General features: G+C 38.5%; 4 protein-coding genes across 8 annotated transcripts in view; 2 read left to right on the top strand and 2 right to left on the bottom strand.

The window, feature by feature from the left end:
* Nucleotides 1–181: 181 nt before the first annotated feature.
* On the bottom strand, nt 182–8885 carry znf277 (zinc finger protein 277). The gene is made up of 12 exons (XM_028451102.1): nt 8784–8885; nt 8041–8248; nt 6851–6939; nt 6546–6628; nt 4495–4586; nt 3536–3646; nt 2736–2868; nt 1859–1926; nt 1687–1783; nt 1064–1106; nt 771–945; nt 182–678 (listed from the first exon to the last, which is right to left on the bottom strand). The coding sequence occupies exons 1-12, from the start codon at nt 8803–8805 to the stop codon at nt 501–503; spliced, it is 1299 nt and encodes a 432-aa protein (XP_028306903.1). The 5' UTR covers nt 8806–8885; the 3' UTR covers nt 182–500.
* immp2l (inner mitochondrial membrane peptidase subunit 2) lies at nt 8385–15930 on the top strand. Of its 5 annotated transcripts, XM_028451105.1 has the most exons (7): nt 8392–8454; nt 9213–9244; nt 11296–11431; nt 12614–12717; nt 12881–12946; nt 13195–13297; nt 15394–15592. In XM_028451105.1, the coding sequence occupies exons 3-7, from the start codon at nt 11303–11305 to the stop codon at nt 15514–15516; spliced, it is 525 nt and encodes a 174-aa protein (XP_028306906.1). In that variant the 5' UTR covers nt 8392–8454; nt 9213–9244; nt 11296–11302; the 3' UTR covers nt 15517–15592. The 5 variants fall into 5 exon arrangements, with proteins under 5 accessions (XP_028306908.1, XP_028306906.1, XP_028306909.1 ...); XM_028451107.1 differs by lacking the exon at nt 9213–9244 and having other exon boundaries at nt 8385–8454; XM_028451108.1 differs by lacking the exon at nt 8392–8454 and having other exon boundaries at nt 8480–9244; nt 13195–13308.
* Nucleotides 15931–16027: 97 nt separating this feature from the next.
* pdcd2l (programmed cell death 2-like) lies at nt 16028–18953 on the top strand. The gene is made up of 2 exons (XM_028451103.1): nt 16028–16634; nt 17665–18953. The coding sequence occupies exons 1-2, from the start codon at nt 16205–16207 to the stop codon at nt 18261–18263; spliced, it is 1029 nt and encodes a 342-aa protein (XP_028306904.1). The 5' UTR covers nt 16028–16204; the 3' UTR covers nt 18264–18953.
* LOC114465834 (nuclear factor of activated T-cells, cytoplasmic 3-like) overlaps nt 16792–21530 on the bottom strand; it is a 27724-nt gene continuing 22985 nt past the window's right edge. The window contains exon 10 of the mRNA XM_028451098.1: nt 16792–19019. Within this exon, the coding sequence (XP_028306899.1) occupies nt 18934–19019 (86 nt within the window). The 3' untranslated portion in view covers nt 16792–18933. The remainder of the gene's footprint in view (nt 19020–21530) is intronic.

Raw genomic sequence — 21530 nt, 5'->3', positions numbered from 1 at the left:
GACAGAGATATCCCAGATATACTTATCCAGCTTTGTAGTAAAGTACAGGCCCTTTGTGTACGAGTGATTTTTGTTCTTTTGTTATTGTCTTTTTACTATCAAATGATGTCTTTTGGGAGTTTTGTGTCATTTACTTATATGGATTTTGTGTGTGTAATTTGGTCATGTTATGTGTTTAGGGTTTTGTCGTTTTCTGCCTTTATGCATTTTCCATTATTATTTTATGTCTTTTTTTTTTTTTATTCTTTTTTTTCCTTTTTTATTTTTATCAACCAACTGTTGTACTGGTGTTATATTGTGCCTCAGAGTTAATCTGTCCACTATTTTATGAAGGTTTTAGCAAACTAGTCAATACTCATTGGGTTTCCTCTTTTAAGGACAATAAATGATTTTGCAGACACAGTGGTTGGGTGGATTATTTGTGTTAAGATGTTTGAACCGACAGATAATGAATACACACATTTTAATGAGCTATGTTACAGAGGAGGCGTGTTGGTGCGTTAGCTGCGTTTCAGCAGCTGTTTGAGGACGCTGGTCTGTCTGATCTCTCTGAGGTTGGACACGTCCTCTGCTAAGACGGGGACATCCTCGCCGTGAGCCGTCCTGTTGCCGTCGTTTTCCTCGCTGTCGGACAGAGAGCACAGCAGGCCGTCGTTCTCGTAGGTGGGGAAGTAATACCTGAAAGATGCACAGCAGACGCTTTTATTTCATTTCTTTTTCCAGCACAGAATGCCTCCTTTTTCCCCACTCAGTGTGTGTTATGGACTCACTGCGGTTGGTCCCAGGCCGATGTATCAGGGAGCTTCATCACGTGATCCTCAGCGTTGATGTGGAGCAGAACGTCTGCTGGGGAATCAAAGCTCTGACTGCAGCCGTAGCAGCGGCTCTGATGGATCTGTCTCCGGATAAAGTTGACCAGTTTGACCTGCTGGTAGAAGCTGAGGCCTGAGGAGCAGATGGAGGAGTTTATTTAAACATGAAACAGAAACACATTCTAGGGTTCTAAGGAGAAAACACTGAACATAAGTTCAGGTTAGATGTCCAAAAGTGGACTTGTACGTACTGAGCTCTGCTTTCAGCTGATGAAGGTCAAAGCCATGAGTTTCCTACACAAAGACACAGTATCAGCTTCATCATCGGCCAACAACAAAACTAAATAAATAAATAAAATATCATGGAAACATCATCCACATGCCGGTTAAATATCCTTCGACACCAGACCAATATTGATTTAGTATCAACAATGCTTTTAATATCAGATAATATAATGTAATTGAACAACTGTTGAATATCGGTTAAGTATTCTCCCAATATTGTTTGATTATCACACAAATATCAAACTAGCACTAACAAAATATCCACAAAACATCAGGTAAATATCAGTTAAGTGCTCCTGAGATATTTAATGATTATCTTTAAATAATGCTTTGAATTTAAATTCAATATAACAATATTGGTTAAGAATTAATGGACAAAAACCGGTTATAAATAATTAAATATCAGTCAAATATTGTTGAACACTGGTCAAAAATCTGTTGAGCATCAGTAAACATGGAGTCAAGATAAATAAGTAAATAATAAAGGTGGAGCTGAGGCAGTTTGTGATCTGCTTCCATGTTAAAAAAACGTGCTTTCCTTTGATTCCATGAAGGACATTTGAAAAGACGGGAACGTCTCAGCTCGTACCTTCATGTGTGTGTGGATGAGATCCATGTTCTCAGACTGGTGATGGCAGAACAAGCACACAGCAGAAACTGGGTGAGCCTCCCAGTCTGACCAGTCACTGTGGAGGACACCACGGAGATACATGGACATCCAAAGTAGTTCTTTTAATCTGATCTGCACCAGGGACACTCACTCATCCTCATCCTCCAGCAGCTCACGGTCGTCCTCGCTCTGCACCTCCTCCCAGCTTTTACCCAGTTCCTGGTGGACACAGACAGGACACACAGTGAGGAAGAGTTTTTCAACCTTGGGGTCGCCTGGAAATAATACGGGGAAATGTCTAGTAATAATAACATTTGATTAAAAAAAATCACTGATTAAAATCAGATTTAAAAATGTATTTTATTGTCATTCATTATTCAAAAAATACACCACACAATCTCCACCAACAGTATTCTATATTATCACTCTCTCAAACATAAATCTAGTTGAAATAAAATGCAGTGTAAAATATCTGAGCTGGACCATCTTGTCACTTTATGCACCAATCCTGGCTACTCTGTATTTGTAATTGTAACAGTATATAAATATTTAAGATGATCAAAAACTCACTCTAGTAAAAAACAAAAAAAGTCTCTGGGGTTGCCAGAAATTTGTAAAAAAGCAAAATTGGGAAACACTGCAGTGAGGAGACACAGTGACCTAGACTGTTAGTTTTACAGTAAAAGATTTAACTGAAACACTGTTGAGTATTGACTAGTTGAAATAACACTGGGCTCATTCTCACACTGTTGTGTTCAAGCACCCCCTAGTGGACGGGAGGCTAAGCAATGCATTTTATACACATATATATAATTATGTTATACTTCACTGAGTTTTATTTTACTTTATTTGAATAAAAAGTACATTTAATGTGAAATTTTATTGTTACTATGTGTGACAATTTCTGCGTACAGCACTTAAACTTGCGTTTTCTCTGTAAATGCAGTTTGTCTAATTATCATTACGGATGACTTTATTCAGCTGTTCACATGCTGTGACAATTTAACAGGTACAACAGTTTCCCTCACCAGGTAGTTGATGATGTAGAAGCGGTCGTATTGGTGGTTGCTGGCGTTGATGCGACGATGAGCTTTCTTCCTCATGTGATCCTTCAGCGTGGTTTTATCCCGAAAGCTTTTCTCACAGTACAAACACTGCAGGCTGAAAGCACAGGATCTCACGATTTACACACTCGTTTGTTGTCGTTCTGTGTGCTTTAGTTGGGGTTCTGTGTGTTTTGCAGTCAATTTGTGTTTTTGACATCGTTTTGTGTCGTAGTTGTTTAGTGTGTTTTTGTTGTTGTTTAGTGCATTTTTTGTAATTTGGGGCATTTTTGCTGTAGTTGTTGTGTGTGCTTTTGCTGTTATTTTGTGTGTTTCGTTGTTATTTTGGGATCATTTCACAGTTTGTGTTCATTTTGTGTTCTTTCCTTGTTTTCTGCCATTGATTTATTTGACAGGGACAATGCAATTCAACATAGATACAAAAGTTTGCAGCTAATGTGATGCACATAGAGTTTAAAGCTAGTGCTAGCTCACAGCTCCTGTCCATAGCTGGGCCTTTCTACACTCCATTGAAATACAGCAGTAAAAATTATTAAACGTTCTCACACACACAGCTACTTAAAAATGGGTACATTTTAGTTTTCTTTCAGCCAAGACTTTAGAAAACCAAAATTCTACCCATCGTGTTAATGGAAGGTTCTAAATCCCTCCTAAAACATGTGCAGCACCCATCTCCTGAATAAAAATATATAGATAGATATGTGGGTATGTCCTCGTGGTAAATAACTGCTGACTTATGATGATTGGTTGTGAATATTTTTTACTTGTCCACTTTGCTCTGCAGCGTGTCCAGGAACTGGTTGCAGTAGACGATGTTATCAGGCAGCCCGATGCTGAAGGCGTGCTCCTTAGCCATGTGGTTGAGCAGAGTAGACCTGCGGGGACAGCAGTAAGGTCTCTGTGACTAAAGTGACCCACTGAAACACATTAGCCCTCATTCATCAACCCTTCGTACATTGAGATCTGAGTGTACGTCGTGCGTTCCACCAAATTCACGCAAGCTCCGGTATTTATCAATTGTGACGTGATTGTACGCTACGATCAGATCTCACGTCTGGTCTGACCTCGTGTACGCAAACCTGAGCGTGGATTTGTAATACAGCACAGCTTAATGTGACTGAGTCTGAAAATAAAGTATTAAACAAGCCTCAGCTCTCATTTAAGAATAAACAGAGACAGATCAAAACCTTCCTTCAATAAACCCACTGGCAGTGGGAACACTGCTGTATATATACAGTACAGAGGAAGTGTGCGACATTATGTTAACCTGTTTTTCACAACATTGCGTTGGTGAATGGAGCGATGTCTGATTTACCAGCTCTGTGCAAGGTGCCAATGCTGAACCAGTGTCAGCTCAGCCTCCACTGAGGCGTTTTAAGGAATTCATTTATTTCTTTTAATGTGTTATTTATTTTGTTTTTCTTCACCTCAACTGTGAAAATGCTGATTTTCATCTCAGAAACCTTTATTTCATTGCCAATGTTTGCTTGACCTCAGTGGGCGGGGCCTCAGAACCTGGAATATTTGAGGGCATAACATGTTAATGACGATCAAATTCAGCCGCTGCATTTATCAGCACCCTATCATTGGTTCACTGGGTCAGATACTAATGTTTCATAAGTCCCATGTTGGTCCTGTTGTACGACACAATGTGCACTCAGATTTACAACCGTTTTCACGTAAAGTTAATAAATGAGGGCCACTGTGCTTTACAGGTTCCCACCTGTTCCCCGTGAACTCCTCGCTGCAGAACATGCAGAGGCGCTGAAAGCTGCAGTCCTCTCTCTCCCTCTGTTGCTGGTCCAGCACGTCCTCCTGTGCACAGAGACATTTCAATCCAAACATAAACATCCTAACATCTGTACCAGCTGAAAATGATCAGGACCAGCCGCTGTCCTTTCAAACTAAAGTTGCTCCCATGATTATTTCATTAGTCATGGAGCAGTGTTTCTTTTTAATCTATTGCAGTCAACATTGTTTACCAAATATATAGATCTGCCAATGTGTCATTGGTTTCTGTTAAAAACTGGGAAAAGTGGCTGACTACTGCAAATAGCGGTTTTGTTGCACTTGATGACATTATTTTAAAAAGTTTAATTAAATTGGATATATATTGAATCTGATCTGCTTCTGCGGTTTTTTTAATTTTCATTTATGTGATTTTTGTTACATAAATCTTATCTTTACATTCAACCGTATGTATACACAGACGCTACCAGCTTATGAGACACTTCTGTCACTAACTAATCAAAGGCTGTTTTGAGAGTCACATGTTGTTGGTAGCTGATGAAAGATTCTCATCTTTTCACTTCAACATTTGGAAACAACTCTGTTGCAATAGTTCTCTGAGAAACAGGGTTCCAGTACTATTTAATGACCCCAATTCATCATGTGATCTGCTTTAAAAAGATAAGTAAGGAACTGAGTTAATAGATAAGTTAGTAACTAAGAGAGTAAATAAGAAACTGATTGTAACTAAGGGGGTAACTAAATAAGCAGGTGGGTCAGTCAGTAACTAAGTAACTAGGAAATTAAGTAATTAATACTTGATTACTATCAGTCAATTTTCTAGTTACTTAGTTACTAACTTAGCTACCTACCTGCTTAATTACTAAGTAGGTTACTAAGAAAGAGAACAAGTAACCAAGTGAATAAGTAACTAACTAATAGCAACTAAGAGTAACTTAATAAGTAACTAAGTGTATAGCAGGTACGTTAGTAACTAAATAAATAAGAGTAAAAAAGTAATAGTAACTATAAAACAAAGACAGTTAAAAAGTAAATAATAGTAAGAAAGTAAATGAGTAAGTAGGGTAACACGTTACGCTGTCATTAGCATGAATAAGGTGTCATGAAGGCTGTCATTAAGTGTTGTTCATTAAATTATGACACCTTTGGAGCTATGTTGGCATTTTTTGGGTTAGTTAGTGGGATCTAGTGGTGTTAGGTAGGGTTAGAGGTTAGGGTTTAGAGTAACGAACAACACCTAGTGACAGCCTTCATGAAACTTATTTGTGCTAATGACATGTTTCATGTCATAATAATGACAGTGTAATGTCAAGTAAAGTGTTGCTAATTTAGTAACTAAGAGAAGAAAAGAGTAACAATTATTAACTACTGTATTTTCTATTGTATAGGCCACCATTTAAAAATTTTTTTTTTTACATTTTAGGATGCAGGCAGTACAGCAGTGTGCTCTTTGTGGATTTTTCAGACAATCAGCACACAGTGAAATCGGCTGTTGGAAGCAGAACTGCGTATTACTGACCATCATCCCTGCAGGAGGAGGACTAAACAGTCACAGCCTCTGTAGGAGTTTCATCTTCATGAACCAAACATTCAAAAACAAGCTTTGCAAGTTGTGGGAAAAGTGATGCAGCACTGCACGTAGGACGGATGAGACATGCCTCGTATGCAGGAAGGAGTCCCAGTGGAGGACAATTGAGAGGGAATGACTGCAGTAGTCATACGTCTGTTTAATAATATGTGGTTTTATTAACTTTTTCTAAAATAAGGTGTGTGCTTCAATATAAAGCAAATACCAGTGAAAAATTGGGGCTGTGTGCATTTACAGCAGGAAAGGAGTAAATAAAATATATAATAAGCTTTTGTTAAATTTTTGGAAAGCAGCCATTACAGCTGTGCACCACAGAAAATAACTAAGTATGTCAGTAAGTGGATAGGTGATACCTTCATAGTTGACCTACACAGTCAGGGACAGTCAGGTGGTATGAATATGATGTACTGGTGTTGTACTGGTGTTAGCAGCCTCACCAGTCGCTTCTGCTGGAGATTCTCTCTGAGCGTTCGATCCTCTGACAGGACGTCACACAGCAGGAAGTATTCCTCCTGTTTCTCTGCAGGAACAAACACTGCTCATCATTCACACATGGTGGAGAGCAGCGTTCCTTCCTCTCACAGACATACGTACACAAGATGACAACAAGTACACACAACAATGACAAAAATACACAAACTGACCCCAATGGTTGTATCAAACTGATCAGTACACTAACACACAGACACAGGCCTACAGTTAAGGACTAATGTGTGTGCTGCTGTTTAGTTGGAGCTCTCACCGACTGGACCGGTGGAGTTGGTTCTGATCACGCTGCAGAACTCAGTGATTGGCTGCTCCAGGAAGCGGCCCTTCCAGTACGACAGATACCTGAAAGAGAGAAGAAGACTGTTAGCGTGGGAACTTATATACAACCTCAGACACTGGAAGGAACCGTGTACATTCAAAATACATCAATCAACAAGGGAAGGCATACCCAAAATACACAAAATGATTCCAAAAACACAAAAATCACACTAGAAATACACAAAATGACTACAAAAACACACAAAACAACTTAGAAATACACTAAATGGCTACAAAAACACAAAACCACACTAGAAATACACTAAATGACTACAAAAACACACAAAACAAGACTAAATATACCCTAAATGACTACAAAAACACACAAAACAACTTAGAAATACACTAAATGACTACAAAAACACACTAGAAATACACAAAATGATGACAAAAACACACAAAACCACACTAGGAATACACTAAATGACTCCAAAAACATACAAAACCACACTAGGAATACACTAAATGACTACAAAAACATACAAAACCACACTAGGAATACACTAAATTACTCCAAAAACACACAAAACCACACTAGGAATACACTAAATTACTCCAAAAACACACAAAACCACACTAGGAATACACTAAATGACTACAAAAACACACAAAACCACACTAGGAATACACAAAATGATGACAAAAACACAAAACCAAACTAGAAATACACTAAATGACTACAAAAACACACAAAACGAGGCTAGAAATACCCTAAATGAGTACAAAAACACAAAACAAGACTAAATATACACTAAATGACTACAAAACACACAAAACAAGACTAAATATACACTAAATGACTACAAAACACACAAAAAGAGGCTAGAAATACGCAAAATGAGTACAACAACACACAAAACCACTCTACAAATATACTACATGACTACAAAAACACATAATGACATTAGAAATTGACTACATGACCACAAAAACAAAAAAAAACAAATACAAAGACAACAGAAACAAAAAAATAACCACCAATAACCAAACAATACTTTATGTTCACAAAAAACAAGTAAAACACACAGAAAAAGAGAAAATCAGACATAATAGGACACGCAGCCTGGGGACTGGCTCAGAGAGACGGGGTCATGGGGTCATGGGGGTCATGGGGTCATGACGTACTTTGGCAGGTCTGCGATCAGACGCACGTCAGCGATGACCAGCTTGTGCTGCATCAGCATGTGTTTGAGGAGGACGTCCTTGTCCAGTGAGGGGACGGACTCAGGGCAGAAGACACACGGAAGAGGCTCACTGCCAGCACTGGAATGACTGGGAGCACTGGGAGCAGAGTCATCTGGGAAACACAGAGGCTCCAGGATACTGTCTCTGTCTGGATGAATAAAGTAAAGGATCATTTGGATGTGAAATCAAACACAAAATGAACATCTTCACATAAACTCCATCTTTAGAATTTGATCCGAATGTAATGTTTCACATTTTATGAATGACTAGGGAGACAGTGAAGCCCCTCCCCCTCGAGGAGAGCAGAGCCACACTCCTACCACTGAATACTGACTAGTTTGCAGTAGCTTTAAGGTAAGACTCACTTTGTGTGAAGCTGCAGTCAACCTGCTACTAAGTAACTCTAGTGGTGTTTGAAACCAATTGGTGATCATGTTAACTGCGGACTGAATCTGTTAGTGTTAGCTGTTTGTGTTCTACAGACTGAGTCACTAATCAAAATGATACCCATAGTTAGACAGTTCTACTAAAACACCTGCTACTGGTGTTCAGGACTAACGACAGTTTTTAACACAACACCTCGATGCTTATCACAGACTGTTAGAGATAACACCAGCTCCTGTAGCATCATGCTAACCTGCTAGCACATAGAAAAGCCCTAAATCTGCGTTAAATTCACTCACCACGTTGACTCGCGGCGGCCATCTTTAGTGTCACATGACGAAAACAGAAAAGCACGAGCCAATCAGGGACAGAGACTAGTTATCACAGGAAGTTATACCTTCAAGTTAAACCATCATTTCTAAAGTTTATAGTATTAAAAAAAATGGTGATCAACACACACATAGAGAATTGCATAATATACAAATTATTTATGACAAGGTTTAAAATATGTAAAACTTTCACGGTTTTTTATTTCCCCTCCTCTAAACACGTATGGTCCAGTGTTGTGGTTAAAGTGGTGACCATGCGAACTGGTGACGGAGTTTAACGCCATGTAGCTTTCACTTCGTGTTAGCATTAATATGTGAAAACAATCTGCTACAGATGACAGATGTTGGCCCAAAATATGTCCCCCTATTAAACAGTAACAACCACTTCCTGGGCTTTAGGAGCAGTGTGTGCTGGGAAGGACTGGAGTCAGGTGAGTTAGCTTTGTTAGCACCGTGTGTTTGTCCTTTAAAGTGTCTTTACCCTATTTAAGTCTGTCTGACACATGTTGATATATTATCTCTGTGTATATATTGTATATAATACATATATTACAGCTGTGAAGCTGCTGCCCGTTTCTACAGAAACTGAAGTTTTCTGAACCTCAGGTTAAATCATAGACATTAAACAAAGCATTAGACTCATTAAATTCTAATCTAACATTTAATAATACTCAGTGTTGTTGTACAATTTATTTTCAAATCATTTTAATTTGAATGAATTAAATTAAATTTCATTTAAAATTTTCCTCCATTTCATTTATATATATAATTGAAAATAGTGTCACATCATTGTTGATAAAATCATATTTATAATTCCTATGAGTAATTATAATCTATATTTAATATACTATATCCACTTAAATGTAAAGATAACTAAACAAACCTGTAGGTAAAAAACAACAACAATGAAATGGTTTTAATTCAAAGTTGGAGTTTTGTGATTTTGAGGAAATAATTTTGTGGAAATATTAGTTTGCTCAGACCAAAACGCTTTTTAATTACAATGTTTGATTTGACTAAATCAGAGAAAACATATCCACTAATTTAGTGTTTTAAAAAAGTTATAATGTGTTTTGAAGTAGATGAAAAATAAAACGGATAAGGTTATAATCACAATGATGTAGACATGTTATTAGTAGGGGTGTGTATAGCCTGGCATCTGGCTATACGATTCGTATCAAGATACATAGGTCACGATACGATACGATATATCCCGATATTATAGTATATGGCGATTATTGTATTTTTTCTGAAATCGATATGGATGCATTTTGAATCGATCCGAGAATCCCGTGACGTAATATCGCGACATATCGTCTAATAACCCCTGGTTATTAGTGTCATTTTCTTTCCTTAAATGTTTAAATAATTCCACCTTCTGTTTATTGTTGTCATCTTATTAGTCAGTCATGTTAAAAGCTTACTTTAATAGCTGTCAGTAATTGTAAGGATTGAAGTAGTTACTAGTGCTGCAGCTATCCAATATTTTTGTAATCAAGTATTCTGTCAATTTTTTCATCGATTAATCGGATAAATTACACTTTTGTGTTTGTAAACAACCAAATCATTAGTGTGTTACGAAATATGAAAGACCTCCTAAAATGAATAAGCAATTGTCAGTTATTTCTCAAAATTTTATTCCAAATTATTTTTCAAAACTTCAACTTAACAGTAAACAAATGCCAGGGCAAAAAAAAATTAATCAATATACAACCTGTTTCCTTAGGTTTATCCTAATAAAAAAAAAGGGTGGAGCCACGGCTATAACCCATGTGGTAAGACCTGCAGCTTCCTCTGCGGTGCATGAGGGACATGTCTGGACAAAGCTGTCCATGTGATGTACTGTGGGGGACAAAAAGACACATTGATTTGTACAACAAGTTCAATAAAGTCACTCAAAAGTAAATCTTTATGCTAATGAATGCAGCTTTGTCCATATTTAGCATTTATTTACCATTTTTGAATAAATATTGTTTAGTTTGTTGATTTTTACTAATTATTATATTTTTGTCGTTTGGTGTATTTTTCTGTAATGTATATTTTTTGGAGTCACGTGTATTTTTGTATCTTTCTGTAGCCTTTTTGTGCATTTTTTGTATGATTATTATTTTTTGTTGCCATTGTAGTGTGATTCTGGGTCATTTTGTGTATTTTTGTATAGGATGTGATGTCATCAAAAGCGGAAGTGGCTTAAACAAAGCGTCAAGTTAGAGAATTTTGCCTTGACGCATTTTAGTAATTACTCATAACTCGAGGAATACTTTTCTAAATTTGAAAAGTGAATGTAACTGTTTTTTAACCAACTGTAAAAATAGTTTTGGCCCTCATTCAGTCCTAGTTTAAGACCTCTGGTAATAACAGAAGTTTTACGCTTGGCCTGTATGATTTCTAAGTTTGCATGTTCTCTGTAGGCGATGTCTCCCAGCTGAATTGCTCACTCTGATCCTGCTGGTTTGTCTGGTTTCATGTGCTTTCTGTCCAGTTCCCTGATGGCTCAGCAGGCCGGGCGACGGTATCTGCGAGCCTTCGTCAGCGGATTCTTCGTTGCCGTTCCCGTGACCGTCACTGTGCTCGATCGGCTCGCATATGTAGCCAGAGTAGAGGGAGTGTCCATGCAGGTACACACAACAATCCATGTCATCATTATACACAGAATTAATGACATCATCATAATGATATATAACCTTCACATGTATGATTGTAGTGCTGAGTGTTTTTAACTAGCCTGAAATAGCAAATAAAGCTACAAGTTTCTGATGCCGTTATAACGTACGTCTCCAACCTCCCTTCATTAGAGTCTCATTTACTGAGGAATACCAGTTTAAACCAGTATAACCAGTACACAGACTGGGAGAGTTCAGTAAAGGAGGGACAATCCTTCACTGTGTCAAACACCATCAATAGGTACCAGCTTCACTTACAATTACATCTTTAATTATCCATGTTCAATTACAATTACAGTGACTGGCATTTTTCCAATTACAGTAAAAATAAAAATAATTATTTTCCCCCTGAAAGTCAGTTACATTTACGTTCTCAGTTACTAAATTACAATTACAATTAATCACATTTACTGAGACATTAATAATTAATACCATAAAACAAATTCCATGTATGTAATAACATTACATCGCCAATTAAAGGCGAAAGCCCCGATTTAATCTTTAATCTTAATCTCTTGTGCTAGCTTTCTTTTAGCATCTATAATGATAACAGGCCAGTTTGACCCGTGTCTTAAATCAGCTGTAAAATACACTAAAAAATATAATCCATCATCTAATTTGTTTTTCATCTCTTGGTTACCTTGTTAGGCTTGCTAATCAATGACAATATTGGTTTTAATATTTTTGGTGTGGGTGTCTGAGCCTTTTTTCTGTCACTATAGCCCTAATTTTAGTTTTTTTAAATGATAAAATGAAAAAAACTAACAGGTAAATTTGAGATGAAACACATTTTAATAATTGTTAACTATGTATGTGTAAGACATAGAACTGTAACTGGTTCCACATGTTCGCGTTTAAATTACAATTGTAAACAACAGATTTTGTAGAGATTCCATGGCAATTACAAAATCAATCATCCTAACTCAATTACAATTCAATTATGATTACATAATTATATATAATTGTAATTCATTATCAATTACACAATTACAATTATAATTGACCCCAACCCTGCTGGCAGCTATTGCTAACTAGTCAGTACCAATGGGCAGGAGTTGCATGTTGTTTATATTTAATAAGCAATAAGTAAGGAGGATTATATCTATTTTTAGGTGATATTTTATTATTATTTCCCAGCCGTCCCTGAACCCTGAAGGAGGATCTGAGGATGACGTGGTGCTGCTCGATCGTTGGAGTGTGAGGAACTTCCAAGTCCAGCGAGGAGACGTGGTCTCTGTGCTGTGAGTGAACCGTGGAAATGACTCAACTGTTGAATAATTAGTTTGTTTAATCAAATCAAAACATCATCAGTTTACTCCGAAATAAAATTAAGTTATAGTTTAAAGAAATAAAATGGAATCAAATAAATAAAGTAAATAAAATTGGTCTGCATGATGTGCACAGGTCACCGAGGAACCCACAGCAGAAGATCATCAAGAGGGTGATTGGACTGGAGGGAGACTTTATTAGGTAGGAATGCTCTGCCTCCTCCTCAACATGCTAATGCTGTAGCAGCTAAGCTAACAGAGACAGAGTGACTGGTGGAACCTGGAGCCTCCTGCACTAACCTGCTGAGCTAAAGCTCCTCAATGCATGTGTGCAATACGTTTCCATGTTTATGCTTCTTGTTGTTTGAACTTTAAAAATAAATAATATTATAATATATTGGTGATCTAATAAGTCACGTGACCTCTGCATGTTTCTGCCCGTGTCTACAGGACTTTGAGCTACAAAAACCGCTACGTGCGCATTCCTGACGGTCACTTGTGGATCGAGGGTGATCACCACGGACACAGTTTGGACAGCAACAACTTTGGACCGGTACGACGGAGGTGACACACCGTTAGCACACACACGCTCAGGAGCGACAGGCTTATTATAGGTAGGACATATTATCAGATTATAACTGACATAAAACAGACACTCTGTGGTTCAAAAAAAGCTATCAGAGACATTTTTATCCACATTATGTTTTATTCAACATTATTCATAATTTTGAATGGAAGGTGAATGTGAGAAACCATTCTCAATGTGACGTTCTTTTAGTTTCACTTTTGTTCCTCATAGTCTGGTAACCTCTTTTCCTTTGATTTACATTCAAACCTTGTGATTTTTTAGAAGATATCAGCAGAAGGTGTTATAAATGTGCTTTTAGTCCATGTAACCCAAAGAAATATGTTAATGCATTGATACAGTTCATAAGGTATGTTAAAGTTTAAAAATAAATAAGTTAAATATATTATATAAATATGGGTAAAAATAGTGTTTCATTCATGTTTAACAATATTTCATAACTATTAAAAGTACCCAAGTATAAGTTCAAAACATGTAAAGTATAAGATGCCTTTGGTGTATTTTATTTTTGTTTTATTGTGAAGAGCTTGAAGAAAGTGCTGTGTATACAACTGTTGCCAGTCATTTGTTGTATTAGCGTTACGTGAGTAAAAACCGGAAATGATATGCAAGGAGATGCACTAGCTTGACCGCGAGTACCAGAGGAAAAAAGTTGGGATGTGTGCCGCGGTTTTGAAAGAATAGGTGAGTTTCTGGGCCGTTAACCCAATGGTCGGTGATGGACACTTGTTTCATGCTTCTTGGAGGATTACCTATGGACTTTGTCAGCCCGAGATTCGTCCTGCAGTAAGGTATTTCTGAGACTTTGAAACGGGTTAGCGCACAGACTTTAGCATTCGCTGGCTAGGTGGATGCTGCACACGAGGAGTAGTTTAGCTAACTCAGCTTGCTACAAGGACTACTTTTCATCATTCCGGCCTGGATGTGAAGATTAGTCATAACTGAAGTGCTTAAAGACTGCCAGAAGAGTGTCTTTGGGTGTTTCTTTTCTACGGACATCACTCGCGGAAGACTAGGCCTGGACCAGCAGACGGGGATACCGCCGCCATCTTGGAGCAGACTTTGCCTCCGCCGCCATCTTGGAGCAGACTTTGCCTCCGCCGCCATCTTGGAGCAGACTTTGCCTCCGCCGCCATCTTGGAGCAGACTTTGCCTCCGCCGCCATCTTAGGGCAGAGTTTCTTCTCACTTACACCTGAATGTGAGCCACACACTGAACTCCTGAAACAGGTACCCTTTTTATTTGTTTTGCTCACAGAGTGAAGTGGCCATTAAGTTTTGGGCCTCACCGCTCCCAAGCATCACTCAGGCCTGCAACTACTAGGTTTTATTTGCTAAATAAGCCGGCTAGTGTGAGTGTGTGTGTAATTGGTGAGTGGTCCCCTCACATAACACCTATTATAGTACATAATCTTACAGACAGAGGTGATCTTGTTGCAGAGATGTGTATATTGTTTGTTAATATGTTTAGTAAAATATAAGTTAACTCTTAAATTACAGTTTGGTGATTTTGCATATTTACAGGTGTGTGTGTGACTGTGATGTGATCATTGAGTGTGTTAAAGGTGCAATGAGAGTTAATATAGCACTTTAAAGAGTACATAGGACTTAATAGTTAGTAAAATAAATAGAGTAGTTTATTTTTATTAATCTTTAATGGTATAGGAAGAACTGAGGAGGCCCTTACCTAATATAGTGGGTATAGGTGGGCTACATCCATTTTCGAAAATTTGTAGTTTTTTTCACCACGGCACACGTCACTAACCTTTGCGGCTGTCAAATTATTACGTCACCTGTGGAAGTGCATCTGATTGTCAAAACAAACATGATCACCTTTTCCTAGCTCCTCTCCTAACACCTTTCCTTAACCCTGTAACGTCATCCACGGGGTTATGGAAAAGTGGATAGGAAAGGAGATAGGAGGAAATATTCAGATGCAGTCGTAGTCTCCTTTGAGGCCCCTTCACTTCCTCTGCAACTGTAGCCAAACACAGCCACTGCTTTACACTTTTAACCAATTGCGTTCTGAGTCTTAGATTGTCTGTGTGCATGTGTTTCCTACAGGTGTCCATGGGGTTGCTTCATGGTCGAGCGTCTCACATCATCTGGCCTCCGAATCGATGGCAACGAATGAAACCTTCGCTGCCCCCAAACCGAGGACCACTGGAGACGGAGGACGACGACTGACATGTGTGTTTCTAAGGATACTGGCTGTTTGTGTGACTGTGGTTTTATGAGAACAGTAAATAGTTATTTATACAAATCTGCTCAGATCTGTCTTCACTAAATTTGAATGAAGCAAACATCACAAACCTGTTTGATGTGAGCTGGTCCAAACCAGTGAGGTCATGTGATCATAACCTACCAATAATGATGGAGCATGTAATCACAGTTACAGTAAATGAACACCGTGGGCCTGTACTATGAAGCTGGATAAATATATCTGGATATCTCTCCATTAGCGGGCTTCACTTCAAAATGTGGCAACCTGGTTGTGTGTGTGCTCAGTGTTGAGGAGCAAAGCATGTAGAAATGAAATATAAAAATAATCCAAAAAAAAAGTAACATGAGAATTTAAGAGACTAAAGATAATACACACAATTGTCATTTACTTTGGTGTTTTATTTGTGTGTGTTGAATGGACCAACCGTCTCCATGGTGGGGCTATTAAAGTTTGTTTTTACTTTAATATTTAAATACAATCCAAATTAAACTTGACATTTATTCAATATTACAAAAAAAAAGTCTCGTAATGGATGCTGGTTCTGAGGGAGCAGTTATAAACTGAACTCCTTACCAGTGGGTGGCGCTGATGCTCTTATAGAGTTACCGAAAAACAAGAAGAAGAAAGATTGTGTTGTTAATAAAGTTAAACATGGCCGCTCCGGTGCAGACTCTGCTCGGTGTGTGTGACGGACACATTCACAGGCACCGCTGCTCCTTCCTCACAAACAAAGTAGGCGGTGAACCGGACTGGCTGCTGCCCAGTGTACCGGACACCCCGCGGTGCGCGCGCTGCGGCAACCCGCTAGCGCACGTGGTGCAGGTGTACTGTCCGCTCGAGGTGTCCCGGTACCACAGGAACCTGCACGTGTTCGCGTGTCCGGTATCGGAGTGCCGCTCACTGAGCTGGAAGGTGCTCCGCTTCCAGCGCGTGGAGACGGAGACGCACCCTCCCCGTGGCTCTGCCCGGCCTGAGAGCACCGTTACCAAGGTTACCGACTGGTGTGAGGACGCTGAGCAATGGGAAGACGGGGAGGTGGTCAAGGAGCAGCCGGAGGTTCAGTTACAAAGTCCCCACACAGGTGAGCAGTTATTGTACTCCATCTATACAAACATATTTTTAATGATTCAAATTTTATTTGATAGAATGTATATTTGTGTGTGTGAGATAATTTTCATATATATTATGCATTATGATTCTAATTTATGTATTTATAGAAACACATTTACTTTTTGTTAAGTTTCTTTGGTACATTTTAAACCTGTATTTATGAAAAATGTGCGTATTTACTTTTTTTTTTAAACGTGAACCAATCTATTACAAATAATTTTATTTTTTTTTATCAAAAAGGTCAATAAATGTTCACATCAACACAAATATATTTAAAAATATAGTCTTGTCACAGATAAATAAAGAATAGATCTGTCCTGTGAAGCAGCTCTCTAACTGGAATAAAGACGTTTTTCCACATCTGTAAGGCTGTTTTTGACAGTTTGTGCAGCGTAGGCCTGGGACGATAAATCTTACAAATATTGTCTCACAAAATATTGCAACAAAGAATATTATTGTTGCAAAAACTTAAACAACCACTTATTAACTGTTTAATATTATCTAACTGGAAACCTTTAAAATGTGATGGAAAATTGTTGTGAACGCTACCTCTTTTCTGCATTAGGAAATAATTCAAAGGAAATCAGGTTTTTTGTTTACTTTGTATGCAAAGTTATGGGGAGAAAAAGCCCTAAAATACTGCAACTTTTGCCCCATTTTTTTTTTTTTTTTGGGAAAAAGCTAGTGCTACAGCTCATGTTCTCAATGAGAAGAGGTCAGAATAGATTTCACTGTGATGAAGCAGAGAAGCTGCTCTTCATTAGGCTCTTAAATGCACTTAGTTTTTATGGGAGAACATATTTAACATATATAATTAATTTGACTCTCTTTCAGCAGCCCAGTCATCTAAATTTGGAAAGATAATGAAACTAAACAGAAATGGGTAAAATGACTCTGAGACTTTACTCCATAACAACATTTGTAGTAATAATTTGATGAACATTCCTGGTGAGAAGGATATTAAAGCTGAAGGACTGACCTCATGCTTTTGTCTCCTGCAGTTGCTCAGATGGATGTGAGCAGCCAACTGGAGCAGCTCCGTTTGGGAGAGCCTGCTGTTTTCACACCGTTCTTCATCAGCGTGGTGGACGAGTCCGACCTGTGCGGCGGCGGCGACGACGAACTTCAGCACGCATGTGAGCTGCTGAGAGAATACGAACGCAGAGAGGGAGCGGTGTCTGCGGGCGAGCCAGGGGGGGAGGAGAAGTACGAGAAGACACGAGCACGGCACGGGGACGCCTCCTTCTCCCGCTTCATGAAGAGCATCTCTGCATGTCCGCAGCAGATCCTGCGTTACAGCAGAGGAGGGAGGCCGCTGTACATCTCCCAGCCGCCTGCGGACATGCCTCAGAGGGTGTCTGCCTGTGGCTCATGCGGAGGCCGCAGGACGTTTGAGTTGCAACTGATGCCGGCGCTGGTCAGCCTGTTGCAGAGGACGGACGGCAGGGCGGAGGCGGAGCTAGAGTTTGGGACGGTGCTGGTGTTCACGTGTGAGAAAAGCTGCTGGATGACAGACACGCTCTCTGTGGAGGAGTTCTGCTTTGTGCAGCCTGACCCAGACCAGCAGCTGTTTGCAGGAACCAACAAACAATCAGAATAAAGAGTGTCGTCCACTCATCTGTTTATTCTTCACCTAATTTCAACTGTTCTCTTTAAAAGTGGCTGAATTTTCTTGTTTCCCATCTGCTGCCAACTGTGCTGCATGCTGGGAAACTAGAGGGATTTACAGGTTCTCTGTATATCACCAACATAATGTTTATTAATGCCCTGCCTTTCTATATAAAATAAACCAAAAACCACCTTAATTACAAGCTGCGACCAAAACGTCAACAGAAACGCACAAAATGATCAAACAGATTCCCAGAGAAGGAAATAAAAGTTTCCTTTTTCCTCACCCAAAAATACCTGAAAGATGTGAAGACGTTTTTCATCTTTCCAGACAAACAGCTGCTTCATGTTATTTCACAGGAACAGAACAAAAGACATGTCATTAAATAATCATTCAACTTCCCTTCATCCTCTGCATATTAAAATAACTCATCTTTTAAACATCATAACACATTAAATTGTAAAACTTTAGCAAAGGAAAGCATTAAAAAAGCTACAATTCAGCCTTTGTAAGAAGTGGCCACAGCAAAGACAGCTAAACGTAGCTTTTAAAGAGTACGGCACCACTGTCTGTACTTTAACTGCAGATATGAAGCTCTTCAGGCACTTGAAGGTCTCCTGTGTTAGAAAAAGGCACTGAATCCAGTGTGAAGGGAAAGCATCTAAAGCAAAGGGCTGGATTTACGCTGTAAGCTGCACTGGTCAGGCTGTGTCCAGCTGGTGATGTCTCTGTCGATGATCTCGTTCACTGCAACAGAAGCAACAAAGAGTTACTGACCCTTTTATGCAAATACACAGATGGTTAGACACCAAGGGGTTGTAACCAGGGTTGGGGTCAATTACATTTTTTAAATTACAATTACGTCTTCGATTATCCATGTTCACAACTCAAATATGATTACGGGTGACCAAAATGTTTTTCCAATTACAAATATTTTTTTCCCTGAAATCAATTACAATTCTGTTCTCAATTACTAAAGTTTAAATTCAATTAATCACAATTACAGATCCTTAAAACTAGGGATGTCCGGATAAAACTTTTTCATTTCCGATATTGTAGCCTTGCATATCGGCCGATACCGATATTGATCAGATACGATTACAGCATGAATCATACATACAAGTATTACTTTTTTCTTTTTTTTAAATTAAAAAAAAGACTTATTTTGTAGTGTTGTAATGTTAGAAAAGGTTTGATCAAGTGATTTTACTGAAACAGAACAAGTTGTAGGTATGAGAAAAACTGACCCATTTATTATTAACCAATTGGTTACATACATTTTAACCTTCAGCATAATATCTACAGTATTCTACAATTGAATAAAATACAAAATGAACTGCAAAAAAATTAAAATGAAAACTCAGAAATTTGAATCCGATATTCGTTTTCAGGCTGATAGCGAACCAATATCTGTAGGGACACCCCTAATTAAAACGTAACCTTCCTCTTGTATTAGCATCTCATGAAAACGGGTCAGTTTTGACCCATGTCTTAAATCAGCTGTAAAATACACAAAAAATATTATGTTTCTCATCTCTTGGTTACCTTGTTAGGCTTTCTTATCAATGAAAATATTGGTATTCATATTTTTGGGCCTTTTTTCTGTCAGTTTATGCCTCCATTTCAATTATTTTAAAATGGTAAAACCTCACTCGGCCCAGACACAGAAAGGATCGACAGATTGAAAGCTCTTTCTTATCACTGTATGTGATAAAAGGACACAAAACAGACTGAAGTATATCTGTACTTTGACTGAAGTAAAGGATGTGATTACTTTTCCCAGCTCTGAGCTTTGAAATGATTGACTTTTATTACTGGCAGCTGTAGAAGCTTCTCTCCACTTTCAGTCTATTCTTAACTCTGCTGTGAAACCTAAAGCTCCCCACACTAACGCACAAAGCAGCAGTTTAACCACTCCACTGTACACACACATACACACACACACGAGGTGTTCACTGTTCTTGTAGCTTTTAACTAGATTAATAGATTTCAGTGGAATAATCCTACTTCACCAGCTGTGTGGTTTCCCTTTCTGCTAACAGCAGGCATTTCTAAAGAGAACAATCATTGGCATTTAATCTGAATCAGCCATTACTACAACATTTACACATACACAGGCTTGTCGTTTTTGTTAAATGCTGTGTGAAAAGTATTTGCTGTCTGACTTCCTGCCTGGCCTACTCACTAGACTAGAGCAGTGGTTCTCAACTTTTTCAGCCCACGACCCCCAAAATAAAGGATCCAGAGACTGGGGACCCCCACTGTACCTGAAGGTGGTTGAACACAAACATAAACAGTCATGTGAAGACAGGGTCATGTATAAGGGGGAATAAAGGGGAGAGCTTTTTAGGGGCCCATCCATAAAGTCAGCAATATGATGGTCCATTGTTCTATGAATCTAAGATAACCACATTTATTTATTTACCTAAATAATATCCACTGTTATCCAGGAAGTTTAATATTATTTGGGCCATAATATATAACCATCTTAAAAATGTTAATTTTTAAGTTTTAAAATGGTGGAAAAAAGTGGTGAAATGGGATTTTAAAACCCACAGAAATTGGTTAAGAGCAATTAGTTTAAACTGGCAAATAATGGCCATGACAAATCGTGACTAACAAAAGAGGTTAGAAGTGACAATAATGGGTCAACATATACAACATTAGGTGGGAAGGGTTCATAAGTGCCGATAATATCTTGTAAGTGGAAAAAATGTGCAGAAAGGGTATTGGAATTTGATGGAGAAGTGGCAGAAATGAAAGTAATATAGCAAAAATACATTAAAAGGAGAAATAATATGGCAAGAAAAAGTGATGTGAAAATATGTTAAAATTTGGCAAGTTTGATGTTGTTGCAGAAAAAAGGGCTCAAATTGTTCCAAAAAATATTCTTCATTTCTTGAAGGCATCTAGCGACTCCATCCCAGTGTCTCGCGACCCCAAGTTTGAGAACCTCTGCACTAGATGATGTTACAGGACAAATAATTGATATATGAGGGTGCACTCACACTGGTGGGCCTAAGTCCTTCACATGTTCTCATATCGAGGTATCTTTAGCATCATCTCTGGGTTTTCTGTACTATGAAGCTGGTTAACTTCTTACCGTGCTAAATCACCATGGTAACCAATGCTGAATAGCTAACCTGGTCATTTACCAATGACGTTCTATAGGAAAGAGATTTTCATCTGATGGACTGACCTACATTAGTCAGCTGATGGAGTCATACGCTGCAAATGTAACGCATCGCAGTCATGTGA

The sequence above is a fragment of the Gouania willdenowi genome, chromosome 6 (assembly GCF_900634775.1).
Source record: "Gouania willdenowi chromosome 6, fGouWil2.1, whole genome shotgun sequence".
In the NCBI taxonomy this organism is placed as follows: Eukaryota; Metazoa; Chordata; class Actinopteri; order Blenniiformes; family Gobiesocidae; genus Gouania; species Gouania willdenowi.
Note: the sequence above shows the minus strand (reverse complement) of the source record. Positions and strands in the feature narration are given on the sequence as shown.